This window comes from Danio rerio, chromosome 3, assembly GCF_052040795.2.
Source record: "Danio rerio strain M-AB ecotype USA chromosome 3, GRCz13ab, whole genome shotgun sequence".
In the NCBI taxonomy this organism is placed as follows: domain Eukaryota; kingdom Metazoa; phylum Chordata; class Actinopteri; order Cypriniformes; family Danionidae; genus Danio; species Danio rerio.
This window is the reverse complement of record NC_141023.1, coordinates 15,526,649-15,543,165: the sequence shown is the minus strand read 5'-3', so window position 1 is coordinate 15,543,165 and position 16,517 is coordinate 15,526,649. Positions and strand designations below refer to the sequence as shown.

The 16,517-nt window shown below is 37.5% G+C and overlaps 1 protein-coding gene across 6 annotated transcripts in view; it reads left to right on the top strand.

Annotated features, from left to right (window-relative positions):
- Positions 1 to 13,400, top strand: part of cacnb1 (calcium voltage-gated channel auxiliary subunit beta 1) — a 74,085-nt gene extending 60,685 nt beyond the window's left edge. For 3 of the 6 annotated variants that reach the window (XM_087242487.1, XM_087242486.1, XM_087242488.1), the window contains 4 exons: positions 1,793 to 1,944; positions 2,049 to 2,144; positions 5,223 to 5,408; positions 9,257 to 13,400. In XM_087242487.1, coding sequence (XP_087098613.1) covers positions 1,793 to 1,944; positions 2,049 to 2,144; positions 5,223 to 5,408; positions 9,257 to 9,727 — 905 coding nt within the window. In that variant the 3' untranslated portion in view covers positions 9,728 to 13,400. 6 annotated transcript variants of the gene reach the window in all.
- Positions 13,401 to 16,517: the final 3,117 nt, after the last annotated feature.

Below are 16,517 nucleotides of genomic sequence, written 5' to 3'. Positions count from 1 at the left end.
TTTGTGTGCTTTGAGGTTGTTAATCAACTCAATGTGCATCTGAGAAACCCGTCTTCTCACATTTATTCAGCTTATTTTAAAAATTTGTGTTAATAGTGAAATATTTAAAAAATAACTGCATTACCCATGATCATGTACAGACAATTCCACCAATCAGAGCAAAGCAAGCCAAAGGAGATCTATACCTATATTCATAATCTTGCATAAGTCTGTCTGATCAGTCTCAAAATAAATGTTTTGGTTTCTCTAGATACAAGTTTAAGTGATTAGATTTAAAAATCTCTGATTGTGTCTTCTATTTGTCGGATTTTCATACACTCACCGCTTTATTAGGTACACCTGTCTAACTGCTCGTTAGTGCAAATTTTTAATCAGCTTTTCACATGGCAGCAACTCAACGCATGTAGACAAGGTCAAGACAATCTGCTACAGTTTAAACCAAGTATCAGAATGGGGAAGAAAGATTTAAAAGTGACTTTGAACGTGACATGGTATGAGTATTTCAGAAACTGCTGATCTACTGGGATTTTCACTCACAACCATCTTTAGGGTTTACAGAGAATGGTCCGAAAAAGAGAAAATATCCAGTGAGTGGCAGTTCTATGGGCTGAAATACCTTGTTGATGCCAGAGCTCAGAGGAGAATGGCCAGACTGGTCCCAGGTGTGACAGTAACTGAAATAACCACTCGTTACAACCGAGGTATGCAGAAGAGCATCTCTGAATGCACAACACGATCAACCTTAAAGCGGAACCGTTAGCAGAAGACCACACCGGGTGCCACTCCTGTCAACTAAGAACAGGAAACTAAGGCTACAATTCGCACAGGCTCACCAAAATTGGACATTAGAGGATTGGAAAAAGGTTGCCTGGTCTGATGAGTCTCAATTTCTGCTGCGACATTCTAATGGTAGGGTCAGAATTTTGCATCAACAACTTGAAATCCTGGATCCATGCTGCCTAGTATCAATGGTTCAGGCGGGTGGTGGTGTTGTAATTGTGTGGGGGATATTTACTTGGCACACTTCGGGTTCATTAGTACTAATTGAGCATCAAGTCAAAGCCACAGCCTACCTGAGTATTGTTGCTGACCATGTCCATCCCTTTCTGACCAATGTACCCATCTTCTGATGGCTACTTCCAGCAGGATAATGCGCCATGTTACAAAGCGTGAATCATCTCAGACTGGTTTCTTTAATATTGAGATCACTGTATCCAATGGCCTCCACACTTACCAGATCTCAATATAATAGAGCACCTTTGGGATGTGATGGAACGGGAGATGCTATCATGTCAATATAGACCAAAATCTCTGAGGAATACTTCCAGTACTTTGTAGAATCTATGTCGCAAATTATTAAGGCAGTTCTGAAGGCAAAAGAGGGTCCAACTCTGTACTAGTAAGGTGTACCTAATAGAGTGTATGTATTTGCTTTAAATCAAAGTCTTTAAAATCCCTATGGGAAAAAACGAATGGGTAAAAGACTTGTGGGCCAAAAGTTTATAAACACTGCAAATAAATAAATAGATTTTGGTGACATCTATGCTTAAATTAGACAAACTAATGTATGCTTTAAATAGACAAAATGATGCTATTTCTCAACCTTTTTATATTAATTTAATATAAGATTATATAGAAAGCAAGTCAGGTTACAAATGCTGCAGTGTAGAGATTACTTTTATTAACAGTTATGGACAAAAACCCACTGAGAACACCTGTTTTTAATCTTGTTATGAGTGTATAAACTGTATATTGAATATGCTTTTTGAATATAGTTTTTTTTATTTGACAGCTGAGGTACAGAGTGAAATCGAGAGAATCTTTGAGCTGGCTCGGACGCTTCAGTTAGTGGCTCTGGATGCAGACACAATTAACCATCCATCTCAACTGGCCAAGACCTCACTGGCACCAATCATAGTCTATATCAAGATCGCCTCTCCAAAGGTACATAACTAACCTAATACAACTACATTAAAAAGATGAATGATTATAATGTATCTGATTGTGCTAATGGATGTATATCTGCTCTCTCTCTCTCTCTCTATCAGGTGTTGCAGAGGCTGATAAAGTCCAGGGGAAAATCTCAGGCCAAACATCTCAATGTCCAAATGGTGGCAGCTGATAAACTGGCACAATGTCCTCCTGTGAGTATATGACTGGCTCGTCATTTGCATTCGCTACATTTCCATGGTCAAAAATCGAGTATGTTAGTGTGTGCCAAGCCACAGCACATTTCCGCTGTCACTTCTTAATGGGGCCTCATCTGGAATACCTCAGGGCTAATGGCCACAGGTTTTGGACTCACCGAATGCCTTGGCTCATAGCTGGCCAGCTGGGACCAGAGGAGTGCTCATGAATAAAGACAATGGTAAATCTGGTTAGGAGAGGGTTAGCAGCGCTGCTTAATTACTACGTTATCATATCAGATTACCAGCTAACCTTAGCATAAAGGTCATTCCAGTAGCAATATTAAAGTGGCATATGTCAGCTGACACAGAACCTTTTTCAACTGGCTACACAGAAAGCAACGCTTACAAGAGATATTAAGGTTTGCCAGATTTCTCACCAGCAGCTGACATCACTGCCCAAACATCAGCTCAAACTTGTCGGTGTGAAGTCTTTCAGAAGCTGTTCATTTATATGTTCACTTTTTTTACAGTATCTATTATGAATGCAGCACTTTTTTTTAATCATCATACAAGACGTTCTTTCAAATTCATATGAAATCAATATATACAATGTTTATTTTGCTAGCTCACATATTCTTAGGATGAGTTATTCATTCTTGCAAGTTAATCTACTGGGAAAAAAAGAAGTGGAGTGGCTGTTGGAGTGACTTTGGAGAGTAACTGTTCTTCTCTGATAACAGCTTCCACTGCAATATTTCTTAACCACGCCCCTTTTTATTGTTAGTTTGCTATGAGTGAATGTTGCATCATAGGAAAGCCCTGCCCCTAGTCAATGTTACGTCTCAGTTGGAAGTACATCAACAAACTGAAATAAAAGTCTCATTGACTTCCGGTTAGACTTAGAGTGGAGGAACTATGACGTCAATTTGTATGCAAAAACCCGGAAGCAAGTTAGCATTTTAGCAGTTCCGGTTCCCTCGTCCCAAAGTCAATGGGTTTTTTCAATGGGGTTTTAGTAAAATCGCTTAAATAAGGTTTGTGGCAAACACAAACTCAAGATACTTTCTCGTTTTGTTCTACGACATAAAACGCATCAGTTACATCACACTCTTGAGTTTTTAAATCGGTTATGCTTCTTTAAAAAGACGATTGCTATCAAGTTGCTAAATGCTATTTAGGTATTTTCATGAACATTATTTTATAGTTTGTTGTATTATTCTAATTGAGAATTCAGATTGTGTGTAGATAATTCCTTTACTTGTAAAGTCTGTCGAGAAAGATTCATTTGTTGATCATTTATTTTAATAAACTATATTATGAAGACACTGCTTACCAGTGCAGCCTGTCTCTCTCCTGCTCTCAGTAATGCAAACGTAGGAATAAATGTGTCAAATACATGCATGTAAACTGACAGTTTAACGTGATTTTTCGTTCTTCATCTGAACACATTTAACTCTCATAACTGCAATATTTGCACTCCTCCATAAAATGTACAGCAGATGTGACTGTATGGGCTGCTTTTAGCTGTACTTAGTGACACAAAAGGAATATTGAATGTTGCTCTGTGTCCGTAATGATGGAACTTGCAGGCATTTGATAGACTTGTTCCGCCTAATTTCTGTCATCTGTTAAGGTAAGCAGACTGTGTGCACGCGAGCGGTACACTTATTTAAATATGTCTTATGATAATACTATGTAACGTTAGGCAAAACTTTTAGAACAACCATAAAGCAAAACAGATGTATTTCCCACATAAAAACGATCCGAAAGGCACATATGTCTATGTGTTTTTGCGTATTTATTTGTTTATAATATAGAGCGTGGATTATAATATAGTAAACAGAGAAATTAACTCTTTTTCATGGACATTATTTCTAAAAATAAGCTTGAAAAGTCGTCTGTAGCAGGGTGGGGCTGACCTCACAGGCGGGCGCCCCGAGGGCTCTGTAGTCTGTTTATAGCCTAATGTTAGCTTTTCAATTCCTGCGTTTGTATTTAAGATCCAAAAGTGCTCAAAGTTGTATTTTCGTGTGAGGATTATCCAACTGGACAAAACGTGCAAGTGTAATGAACAGTGTTTGAACACAGAGCTTATTATTTGCAATCTTCGAAAGCCCATAGGGATTTTCACGAGGGAACCAGTTTTATGCTAGCAGCTGATTAGCCTAAAAAGTGATGTCATAGTTCCTCCACTCTATTATGGATTTTTGAAAATGACCTTCCATGCAGTGTGTAACGCAGCTCTAAGAAAAGTGAAATATCCAGCTAAGGCTTAAATCTGAAAGCCCACCGTGTTTAAAACTATTGATTCATCTATAAAAAAGTCGACTCATAGTGGTTAGCTGTTGGTAAAGTAAGGATCAGAAAAGACTATATGGGACTTTTTCTGAGCTTAACAGGAACTTTACAGTACACAGTTCATAGATCAGTTTCTTCCTCTATTTCACAAGTGCAAGTAAATTAAGTTCGATTAAAATGGTTGCTTCCTGTTTTGTTACTTGTAACCACTTTTACTGTATTTGGTTAACTTTTTATATTGATGTATCGCATCCAAGCCACGTTGAAAACACAACGCACTTTGTTTATGGATATAAATGCAAATGTGACCTCGCGATCTACTGCCGTTTTGGGGAGGGGGGAGGGCGGAAGGTGTTAGGTTCAGGGGTAAGGTGCCTGAATAACATTGTTGAGAACCGGGTACTGTGTACTGTGGTGTTAGTAACTGTACGATGAAGCGTGTTTCGGGTAGATGCTGAGATCGGATCCTATACCAAAGTTGGCGACCCATGGGTTTCACAGACTGTACCAAAATGCTGAGGACAGGGGGGTTCATGCAGTCGAACAATAGACAGGGTCATCTGACCAATCAGCGCAGATTAGCACCGCACTAAGGAGGGGTTTAGGAACAAATGACTAGGTTAAAATAAATGCATATTATGAGACAATGAAAGTGTTTTTTGACCTGGCATGCATATCAGCCTGTTGTTGGAGACCCCCAAAACCCTTGACCCTTTTTAATGCATAATAGAGGCTCTTTAAATGGCGATGTAAACTACATTTTCTCACCCTTTTTTTTTATATCTTCTTTTCCAGGAGCTGTTTGACATAATCTTAGATGAGAATCAGCTGGAGGATGCGTGTGAACATCTGGCTGAATACCTGGAAGCTTACTGGAAGGCCACACATCCACCAAGCAGCAACCCGCCCAACCCTCTGCTGAACCGCACCATGGCCACAGCCGCCCTGGCCGCTTCGCCCGAACCCGTCTCCAACCTGCAGGTACAGGTGCTCACTTCCCTGCGGCGCAACATGGAGCTCCTCGACGGCTCCCCCGCTGTGATGCAGGGCCAACAAGAGGACGAACATGCCCTCTAAGACACATAATAAAGGGTCCCAGACCCGTCTCCCAATCACAGAATTGTATCGATGGCTGCTCAAGAGATAGAAACTGTATTTATGTTGTGTGTCCCTGCTCCTCTCCTTTGACTGATCTCTCAGTGATATAGATAATGCCACACAAACATGTACACACATGATCAACACGAAAACACTCGCGGCTGTCCGACTTTCCAAGGGCCTCTTGTCGTCTGGAAAGTGTACTTCAGGTCGCTGCCCTCTTCCAGGTTGCCATGGCATGAAAACTTACTCCTATTATGCAGTTAACACTGAGCTGAAAATCTAACCATTGATGGCAGCGTTGTTTACACAAGTTTAATGGAAGTGTGTCTGTGTGTAGAAGTGAGAGAGATACATGTGTGTCAGTAGCTGCATCCGAAATCGCATGCTTCCATACTATATAGTACGGTCAAATCATTATGCGAACCGAGAAGTATGTCCAAATTCATAGAATACGAAAATTAGTATGCGAGAAGTAGCCGGATGACTTACTACTACCGGTGAGATTCTGAAGTGTGGATCCCATGCATGCTGCGATATCCCATGATGCCCCTCGAGAGAATTCATGAATGGGATGCAACTCATGCGGGGAGGTCATATGATCATGACAAAATGACGGATGTAGTACGTTCGAGTACGTACATTTTCTTACGTTTAAATTCAAATACAGTACCTACTGAGTATTAGGCGGTTTTGGACGCAGCCCAAGTGTGCTCTTTGAAGTCATTCACTAATATTGGCACCCTTATATAGCAAACAAGGAGGAGAAAATTCATTTTTTTAATTGTTTATTGATCTTTTGCTCAAAATAGTAGCAAGAATTCTTTGAGAAATTTGACATATAATTGAAAGCACAGTTCAGACCTTTCAAAAAAGTAATATCTTTGTTAAATATTTAATCTTTGTTAAATATGCTGTGTTTATTGGCTCCCCTATAAATTGATATGAGCGAGCTATTTTTAAAGAATATTTCCATAGTTTTTTTCATTTTTTAGTCGACATGTTGGGTGACAAGGAACAGGAAATTGAACAAAGATGATCTCCTGTTTCACCCAGGTGTAAATATGAGAAAACAAAAGCCAGACTCATTAATCACAATAGGTAAAACTGAAGAACAGAGTTGTGATTTAAAGTGTCTAAAGGAAAATAGTAGAGTTGCTCCGATCGATTGGCCGGAGGATTGCAATCAGCAGATAATCACATTTAACCACTCGATCAGTACTCGTTGATCTGGGGTGCGTTTATCAAACAACGATGTAACTCGGGGGTGAACTAACATAGTATGATGCATTGTTTGGGAAGAGAACGATGTAGTGATGACTGTTTCCCAAAATCCGTAGTTTCTTTGTCACAGATACATCATTTGAACAAGTTAGTTATGACGTAAAACGCCCGTAATGATGCTCTAAACGAGGTGGTAACAACTTCTTTAGAGAGGAACCCCATAACTTCTTTTGCAAATTATATTGTTTTACACGAACACGCATTTAAAACAAATCCAATATTAGTTTTGCTAAAAACATGCTCTCGCTTTCTTTATTAATTGAAATATGTTTCCTTTACAAATATTATTGAGAACATTAAATATTCTATTCTAAAACATAAAATCACTTACAAAAGCTAACACATATTCTAATATCATGTATAAATCATATAAATAAATAAATAATAAAAACAGTATCGGTCGATCACCATGACAAGGAATCGGTACTCAGTATCAGCTGCAAAAATCCTGATCGGAGCATCCCTAGAAAATAGTAAAAATGCTGCAAATGCTCTTTTCCACCATCAGGATAATAAAAAAACTTCAACGCTACCTCACAGCAATCCATAATGTTTTAATTTAGTGGCTAATTCATATCAATTTGTACAATCGTATTCATGCGTTTCACTATTTGCTCATCCTCCAATGATGGTTGAGTATAAAGGTGGGATTTGAAGACATACCTCCTTTTAAAAGTCCCACATTTTTGTGACAGTTATGTTATAGTTACATTTCCACATGAGATGGGGCTAGAAATAGTGTTATAAATCAGTCTGTAAGAGTATTTGTCTCTATCTTGTCCAATCACACTATTAGGATGATGGCTAGAGTGGCTAAAAACTTCCAAGAACCACAGCTAGAGAACTGCAGAAGTTTATTAGGTCTTGGGGAAAGAAAGTCTCCAAAAATTAAAATCCAACATCGCCACAAGTTATTTTAAACTAAAGTGTTGTCCGTTTTGTTGTTTAATATTCTGAGCACAAAGTTAAACAATAGAGAAATTTTTCCCCAGCCTTCAATTCTCAGTGTTTACAGAGGATGCAAATATTAGTGGAGGGCACTGTATCTCAGCTCAATCTGAACTGGAAGAAATGAGCCTCCATCTGCTCCGTCTGCACCAGTGCATGGTTGTCAAGGAGACCAAAAAAGTTACGCAGCTGTAAGATGCTCTTTAAACAAAATAACGTGTCCTGTTGGATTCACGGGGCACCTCGAATATTTAAATAGCTTCATATGATAAAAGAAAACTGATATAAATTATACATGTGACCTGAAAATGGAAAACAAACAGAGAGAAAATATATATATATATAATAAATTACAACATGATAAAATAAACAATTATTGTACTGTTATATTTACAAGGGCACTTCATATAGTCAGATATTTAAATAGCTTTATTTAAGCTATTTAAAAAGAATTAGGGGGAAATATCATAACTTATATTATTTTCTTATAGTATCTAAATATTTTAGAGAACAGAAGCTAAATGGAGAATAAAATGTGATTTACTGCCATACAATGCACTTCAAATACTCCGATATTTAAATAGCTTCACTTGATGAGAACAATCTTAATCAATGTTTTATAAACTGTATAAATGATTTGAGAATGTAAAGATTAAAAGAATTCAGCTACTACCATATGATAAAACAAAAATAAATCTTAGTCAATATTTTTGTACTTCATAAAACCTGAATATTATATAAAAAATTTGTTCAATATAAATATATATATATATATATATATATATATATATATATATATATATATATATATATATATATATATATATATATATATATATATATATATATAATACTTTGAAAATGGAAAGAAAACCCAGATGATAAATACTGTATATAATAAACTTACAAAATGACAAATCTTGCTCAATATTTTTATACGTAATGATTTTTTTGAGAGAGGTTGAAAATACAAGACAGCGTTTGACTATTAGATGACTATTATAAAACATATTTTTGAAAAAATCATCAGCAAGTATGTTGAAGTAGCCTAGTTTATTGTGTGATGTGTTGAACACGGCCACTAGAGTGCGCTAAACACTAGTTGTTGTTTTTTACATCATGAGCATGGTGTGCATTTGTGTCTGTAGCTTGTCCGATGCATTTAAATTTTTAAAGTTTTTACAGGTATTTTTTGCATATTTCTGAAGTCAACTATAGATATACATATATTTTATTATATTTTTTGCAATAATCTATAGCATGTCATAGAGATTGCATCTAAAAACATTGCTTTTTACAGTTGGGCAGACCTCTAAAAGCATGAGTAGGTAATGAATTGTAATGTGTGTAAGCTACAGTCTCGTTGTTTGTAATGTGTTGAAATAACAAAACCAAAAGCTGACCTCTAACCTTTCTATTAACTGCCTGCTCTTTTTTTGTGTGTGTCTGCATGTGCATTGGCCTGTGCTGGTGTGTTTTGGGGATGTGGCTCGCCGTAGGGGCCGTTCCTGGTGCATGGAGAGCAGAAGAGGGAAATGCCTGAACGTGGCGGCCTGCAAGACTACCAGAGTGACCTGAGCGGAAAGCAGCCACTGCGCTCCTCACGCAGCCAGCTGCAAACAGGCAGCCGGGGTCTCTCTCGTCAGGACACATTTGACTCTGAGACCCAGGGCAGCCGTGATTCTGCATACACCGATGACATGGAGACCGATCCATATGAGGAGCCTGACCCATGCCGCTCATACCGGCTGAACCCAGCCCACCACGCTCCGCGCCAGGCCTCCTGGGAGGACGAAGGGGCGGAGCCTGACCAGGAGAACCTCAACATGGTCCCACCTCCAGCCAATCAGCATCAGCGTGGGCGAGGCAAGCTGAGGGAGCGCTACTGTCAGGACGCAGAAGCCGGAGGAGCTACGACAGGCCGCAACCACAACCAGGAGGAGTGGAGCAGAGACGTGTACATTCGCTAGAGCAGGTTTACCTGAACACACCCAGTAGAATCTCTAGTTTGGATCTGTTTACAACCCAGAGAAACACACAATCATTGACAGACGCTGTACAGCTCGCCACATTCACAACACGCTAGCTCTCTTCCATTGCATCTTTAGTTTTTGAGGACGATACACTAACCCACAAAAGTTTGGAAGAGTGAAGATGAGTGATGTTTTTGAAAGACGACTTTCATGCTTGAAAAATACTTTTAAAATGATATTAGATTATTATTATAAATGTAGTATTATTAACACAAAGCTGAATGTTTTGTTTTTTTTTTTGCTGTAATTTGAGTCTTTAGTTGCATGTGATCCTTTAGAAATCATTCACATATCATGACTGAAAAATGAAATAATTTTCATCACAGGAAATCATTTTAGAAAAATATATTTAGGTAGAAAAATTATAAGTTAATATAATAATACATTTCATTTAAATTGTCGTATTTCAACATGATATGTTTTTGCTGTACTTTTAATCTAACAGATGCAGCCTTCGGTGAGCATACTCAATGCTGCCTCACCTAAAAACTTTAAATGAAAAACATTAAGTGTTTTGGTTGTTTATTTACATAATCACATTTTTTGGGGTCTAAAAATGCTAACTTTAAAAAACGATTTCAAATTGCACGTTTTTGAAAACATTGTTATTGACGTCGTGTAAAAACTGTTGTTAATTGATGCGTATGCATACGTGTTTAGTCTATTGACCTTATTCTTAACATGCGAGAGGGAGCCATTGGAATCTTTTTGGTTTCGTTCGCTTCCATTGATTTTAAAGACGTTAAAAACAGCTCGCTATGCTGCTTGAGTTTGCAAACTGAATTTTTCTTATCATGTTATAATACATTTTTGACACCGGGAACAATTTTTGATTTTTAATCATATATTAGCGTCAACAATCTTTTTTAATTCATGTATTCATTTGGTTGTTGATTTTTAATTGAATATTTATTATTAAAATGTTCTTGCCCCTTCTCGGGCTGGAGAGGGTCTGGTTCGGGGACCACAGGATCTCATCTCTGTTATTTGCAGACAATGTTGTTCTGTTGGCTTCATCGAACATGGAGCTTCAGCATGCACTGGTTTGCTGCCGTGTGGCGCAGCTGGGATGAGAATCAGCACCTCCAAGTCCGAGGCCATGGTGCTCCACCGGAAAAAGGTGGTTTGCCATCTCCAGGTTGGAGGAGTTCAAGTATCTTGGTGTTTTGTTTACGAATAAGGGAAGGATGGAACCTAAACAAGCGGATTAGTGCAGCGGCAGCAGTAATGCGATTGATTATTCGCAGAATAAGGTCAATAGTCAAGTATAAGTACTTGGCAACCAAAACAACAATTAAATAACAAATACATTACATTGATCTACATTTTTACGTATAGTCATGAACATATTTGTTTGTAGATATAGTAGTCTTCTGACATGTTTTAATTAATAATAGTTTCTTCCATTGGCAACTGAATCAGAAATTCTAAAACAATCTCAAAAATAAGCACACTTACTCATCTCAGAATAAAGCCGCCTTTCCACTGCACACAGCATTTGGACATGAGTCATGACTGTCGGAATACACTACCTTGTGGCTGTCGAACAGAATTTTCAGTTTTGTCGTGCGCCATGGGAGAGAAGCTTTCCTCGCAGTGTCCGAAATAAAGGAGTGCAAATGCAAGAGCCTTTATTCTCTGTACGTTCACCGCGGTTGAATGAATGAATACTTAAAACTCATTTACCTTTAAAAATTATGGAGGGAATGTGGAGACGACTTTTAAAAATAATCTTTTTTATGACTCATTTATTAATAGAAATGTCTTGTTTTTTTCAATTTAGACTTTTTTCTGATTCAAAAAATAACAAAAAAAAAAAACTACTATTTTACATCTCGCGCGCACAGATTTGCTTGGACAACACTGGAATACATCTCATCCGGTCGTTCGCATACTGTCTATTTACTGGAGTTCAAATATTTCAACAGATCTGCAGCTCAAATTTTCCGAGATGATAGGAACTCCCGGACTACTCTCCATTGGAAATGACTTCCGGTCTGTCGCTTGTTGTTTGTCGTGTGCAGTGGAAATAGGCTTTAGGTCAATAAGCATGTGAGCAAGTGCTTAGCAACCAAAACAACAATGGTGCAATACAGCACATTGTGTTACTTTAAAAACTGACATTGCCATCTACTGGACTGACATGACATGCATCTTTTTAACCAAATCCTTGTGAACATTTTGACAATATCTGTATGTAATTTCTACAAAAACGCCAAAGAAAAACATTTACTTTTAGCGTGTCGTCTGAATGACGTCTTTCAAAAACATTTGTCCAAACTTTTGACGGGTCTTATGAGCAGGAAATGCTGCTTAAATCTTTAATCTCTTTTACTTTTTTTGTATAGTACTGCATGAATCATTATGAGGTTAGTAACTGTTCTTGATGAGCGTTAAACACGATTCAGAATGTATATCCAAAATCTTGCAGACGTATGCGTGCGTTCGTTCGATTCGGCGGTCGGGTACGTGTGTATGTGCATCCTCTGTAGTCTTAAACAGGGTCTTTTCTGATACACAAGAGTCTCTGGACAGATCCATCAGTTTGATTTCCCAGACTACTACAGTACTGCAGAGCGGGTGTGTTTTTTTGTGTCATATTTATTTTATTTATGGAGGTCTGTCCAGTCTTTAGCCTGCTAAAACCTTTACCGAGCTCCACCTCTGCTGTGTGCTTCAGAAGGGGGCGCTGTGGTGCTCTCATCTTCTAGTTTAATAGGGCTAACAAGCGCATCCACAGATGATAATCCAGATCTGCTAGCGGCTATAAAAGGCTAATATGCAAATCGAGAGGACAAATTTGTTTTAGAACTAAAAGCCCAACAGTTAAAGTCGAACACGAATAGCGTTGTGCTGATTGTCCCGTCTTCTGTGCCTGCTCAAGGGCTTTTAGCATCTGTGCCGCTAATGTACCACTGCCATTGGAAACATGTTCTGCCTTATTCGCACGTCAGTCACACAGGCCAACCAATCACAAGTGCCGGAGTCGTTCATCAGGCCACTCCCACCACAATCAGGCTGGGTTGTCTTAACTCAGTGCAACACATGCAGTTGTTGTCGTGTGTGTGATAGTAGTCGAAACTGCCACTTTTATCTTGTTTCCGCAGCCACACGTTTGCACTTCCACACATTTCGAGGTGAAACAAGGTATTTCTTGCATGACAAATTCACTTCGCAGTCTGAGAATCGGAATACAATCACAATCACTGATGTATTTACAGTGCGCGCACACATCCCACTGCCAAACACATGCTAATATGCTAGTGCTTTTTGTGTTGTTCTCTCTGTGGCCAATTTCTAAGCCAGGACTGTATGTGTGCGTGCGTATGAAAACGAGAGAAAATCTGAAGTCTTTACTATTTTATGTACGCAGAGCATTTGGTAAATGTCTTCTTTTTTCTTTTTCTTTTTTCAAAGATTATCATGATGAAATTCGCTAAATATACAAGTAGATAGCTTATACTAAATAATGTTATTGTTGCATTATCGCAATTGTTTCAGAATATAAGGACAACTGATGTATTCTTTGGTGCCTGATTGTAGCTCCATTTTACTTTTTGTTTTTAATCTGTGGATAAATTCATATTTTAATTAAAAATTTTAATCTGGATCAACTGGTTTCGGTGCCTTTGCTATTGTTGTGTTGTCTATTAGCTCACAGTATTGATGCGGAGTATTAATCTACTTTTAGCCGGCAGCTAGCTCTCTGCAACTCTCACATGGTTGCCCACTGATGCTAAGCAGGGCTGCACCCAGTCGGTACCTAGACGGGAGACCACATGGGAAAGCTAAGTTGCTGCCGGAAGTGTTGTTAGTGAGGCCAGCAGGGGGCGCTCAACTTGTGGCCTGTGTGGGTCCTAATCCCCCAGTATAGTGAAGGGGACTCTATACTGCTTAGTGAGCACAGTCTTTCGGATAATAAATTAAACCAAGATCCTGATTCTCTGTAGTCATTAAAAATCCCAGGATGTCCTTAAAAAAAGTAGGGGTTTAACCCCGCCAAATTTGCCCACTGGCCTCTGTCCATCATGGCCTCCTAACCATCTCCATATCATAATTGGCTTCATCACTCTGTCTCCTCTGGTGCAATATAGCTGCCATTGCGTTATCCAGGTGGATGCTGCACACTGGTGGTGGATGAGGAAATTCCTCCCCAAAAAGTGCTTTAAATGTCCAGAAAAGCGCTATATAAATGTAAGGAATTATTATTTTTATTAAAATCTTAAAATAATCAACTCTAAACTTAGATCTTAAAAAAGTTTAATTAAACAAAATATTTTGAATAAAACATATAATAAAATAACTGTATTTACTAACTTAAAGATATGTAAATTGAATATAAAAATATATAGACTTAAAGATATTTACCATATATTTAAGTAATTCATTATACAAATAAAGCTGAATCTAGCATAATTAAGCAGAAATGCTTGGTTATTTTCCATCAATTTTCCCAAAAATTGTGTGTAACAGCTTTCATTTCCTGACTTCAACTTATATGCAGCTGCTTTTAACAGGCGGAGTTTAGTGAACATCACTTGTCAATCAATCTCCAGTCCTTCATTGGCCACACCCATACATACGCCCTCTTTTTCTATTAATTTCTTTTTCTCTGCACAACGACAAAAAGCTCAACTGCAAATTCTGCGCTGACAGGAAGTTTCTTTGCCAAGCTCAAGTTAATTTTAGATACCTTCATCTACTTCTGCAAAAATGCTTCATCAGTATGCAAAGTATATCACACTCGAGAAGATGTCCAGTTAATATCACCTTTAAGCAATATAAATACAATTGTTTAATGAAAAGAAAAAGAGACAAAAATATGTTTAAAAAGTCCTTTGTAATTCCTTTTTCCTAACACTAACATTACTATTATTATTACATTCAACAAAGTCATAAATTCACTAAATATATCACACGAGCAGGCACACAACGTCAAGCTGTAACATCATTAGACATTGATATTGGTTGATTTTAGGTTTGACATTAAACATTGACGTTGGCCGGATGTTGGGTTCTGACGTCAACGCGTTTTTTATTTCCAAACAAAATGCAATGTCCCCACGATGTTGTGGTACAACATCAATCTTATGTCATGTTAACATCCTGTGCCTGCTGGGATAATACAGCAGAAATTATAATATTTTTTTAAAATAATTTTTAACAAAATTGGTAGTTTTTACTGAAGAACAGTGTTCTGGAATACAGAATGTTGTATTACCAAGTTAAGTGAAATTATTTAGTTTGGGATACACCGATATAATTTTTTTTGCCGATATCGATAAACGATAACTCTTTAGATTTGGAGCCCGATAGCTGATATATTATAGCCGATAAATATAAATATTTCAAAATGTTATATTTTTATACAATACACAACTGTATTCTAAAAACTTTATAAAAGTTTGAACTGATCGTTTGAACTGAATAGCCTTATCCTCAATGTGGAAAGAAAAAAAATCGCACAAAAAAATTCACAATTGCAAGGTGATTATATAGACTTATATTCACAATTTCCCATAAATCAGTGTGCCAAAAATGAATTATTACCATATTTCCCAAACTGGGATATAATTACCAAAATTAAATATATATTTTTCAGATAAAATGAAAGAACTAGAAACTGAAACATGCTCAAATGTTCCAGTAATGCACAAATGGACAAATATATAATGTCCGAAAAAGCGATTTGAGATTTACGTAATCTATCGGCTTAAAGATATCGGACCGATAACGATAACAGTTAAAATAGCATTTAATGGCTGATATTGATATGGCCGCCGATATATCATGCATCTCTAAATTTAGTTTATTAAATTTAACCAATTACAAATAAATTATTACATATGAAAAATCATTGCATGAATTCTCAATAGTTATTTTGAATTATGAAAATATATAATCCATTTTAGTTGATTCGCTTTATCAATAAATACAGCAGAGAGACTGGAAATGTTTTATCATGCAGTATATGAAGGATATTCACAAAGGCTGAGAACGGCTGGTGCATAGATTGTGGGGAAACATGAGAAGAAGGAATGACAAAAGTCCAGTGATAAATGGAGGGGAAAGCAAAGGGTGTGAAGTAATGGGGGTGGAGGAATACATGTGGTGGTGGGGGGTCAGGAAGAGCACAAAAAGCAGGAGTGGTGAAACAATGCAGGACAGAGACAAGGGGGTGTGATGCAGAAATGAGAAGGGGCTTATCACCTCTTGTTTATGAGGGCAATTCTTATTTACAGTCAAACTTCTGAATTCAAACTGTAAATTATGCAAGGGCTTATAACAGAGCATGACAAACTGCACCATGCAGGTTAAATGTCTCGCCATGCATCTTAAAATGATTACATTTCTTTAGTTGCACATAAGGTGATTGAGAATTTTAAATCTTAGGTTAAATTTAATGACTTTCACTGACTAAAAATCTGAATTTCCAGAAGCTAGAATGAATGTAAAAACAAGGGGCTGATGCGCTTTGCTAATTAAAATGGTTTGAATTTTATTGAAAAGCATTATGAAAGCACCAGTTAATTATTTACCTCAGTTTTTGTAATCAAGAATTCTTAATCTTTTGAAGTGAAATTTACACTTTCCTGACATCATGCTTGTGTTAAAATGTACAGCTTGGTGGCTACATTTGACTTAAAGAAACGCTCCACTCTTTTTAGGATAAACGTCCCTCTAACAGAAAACAGACTGGTTTTACAACTCCACTAGATAAAAAAAC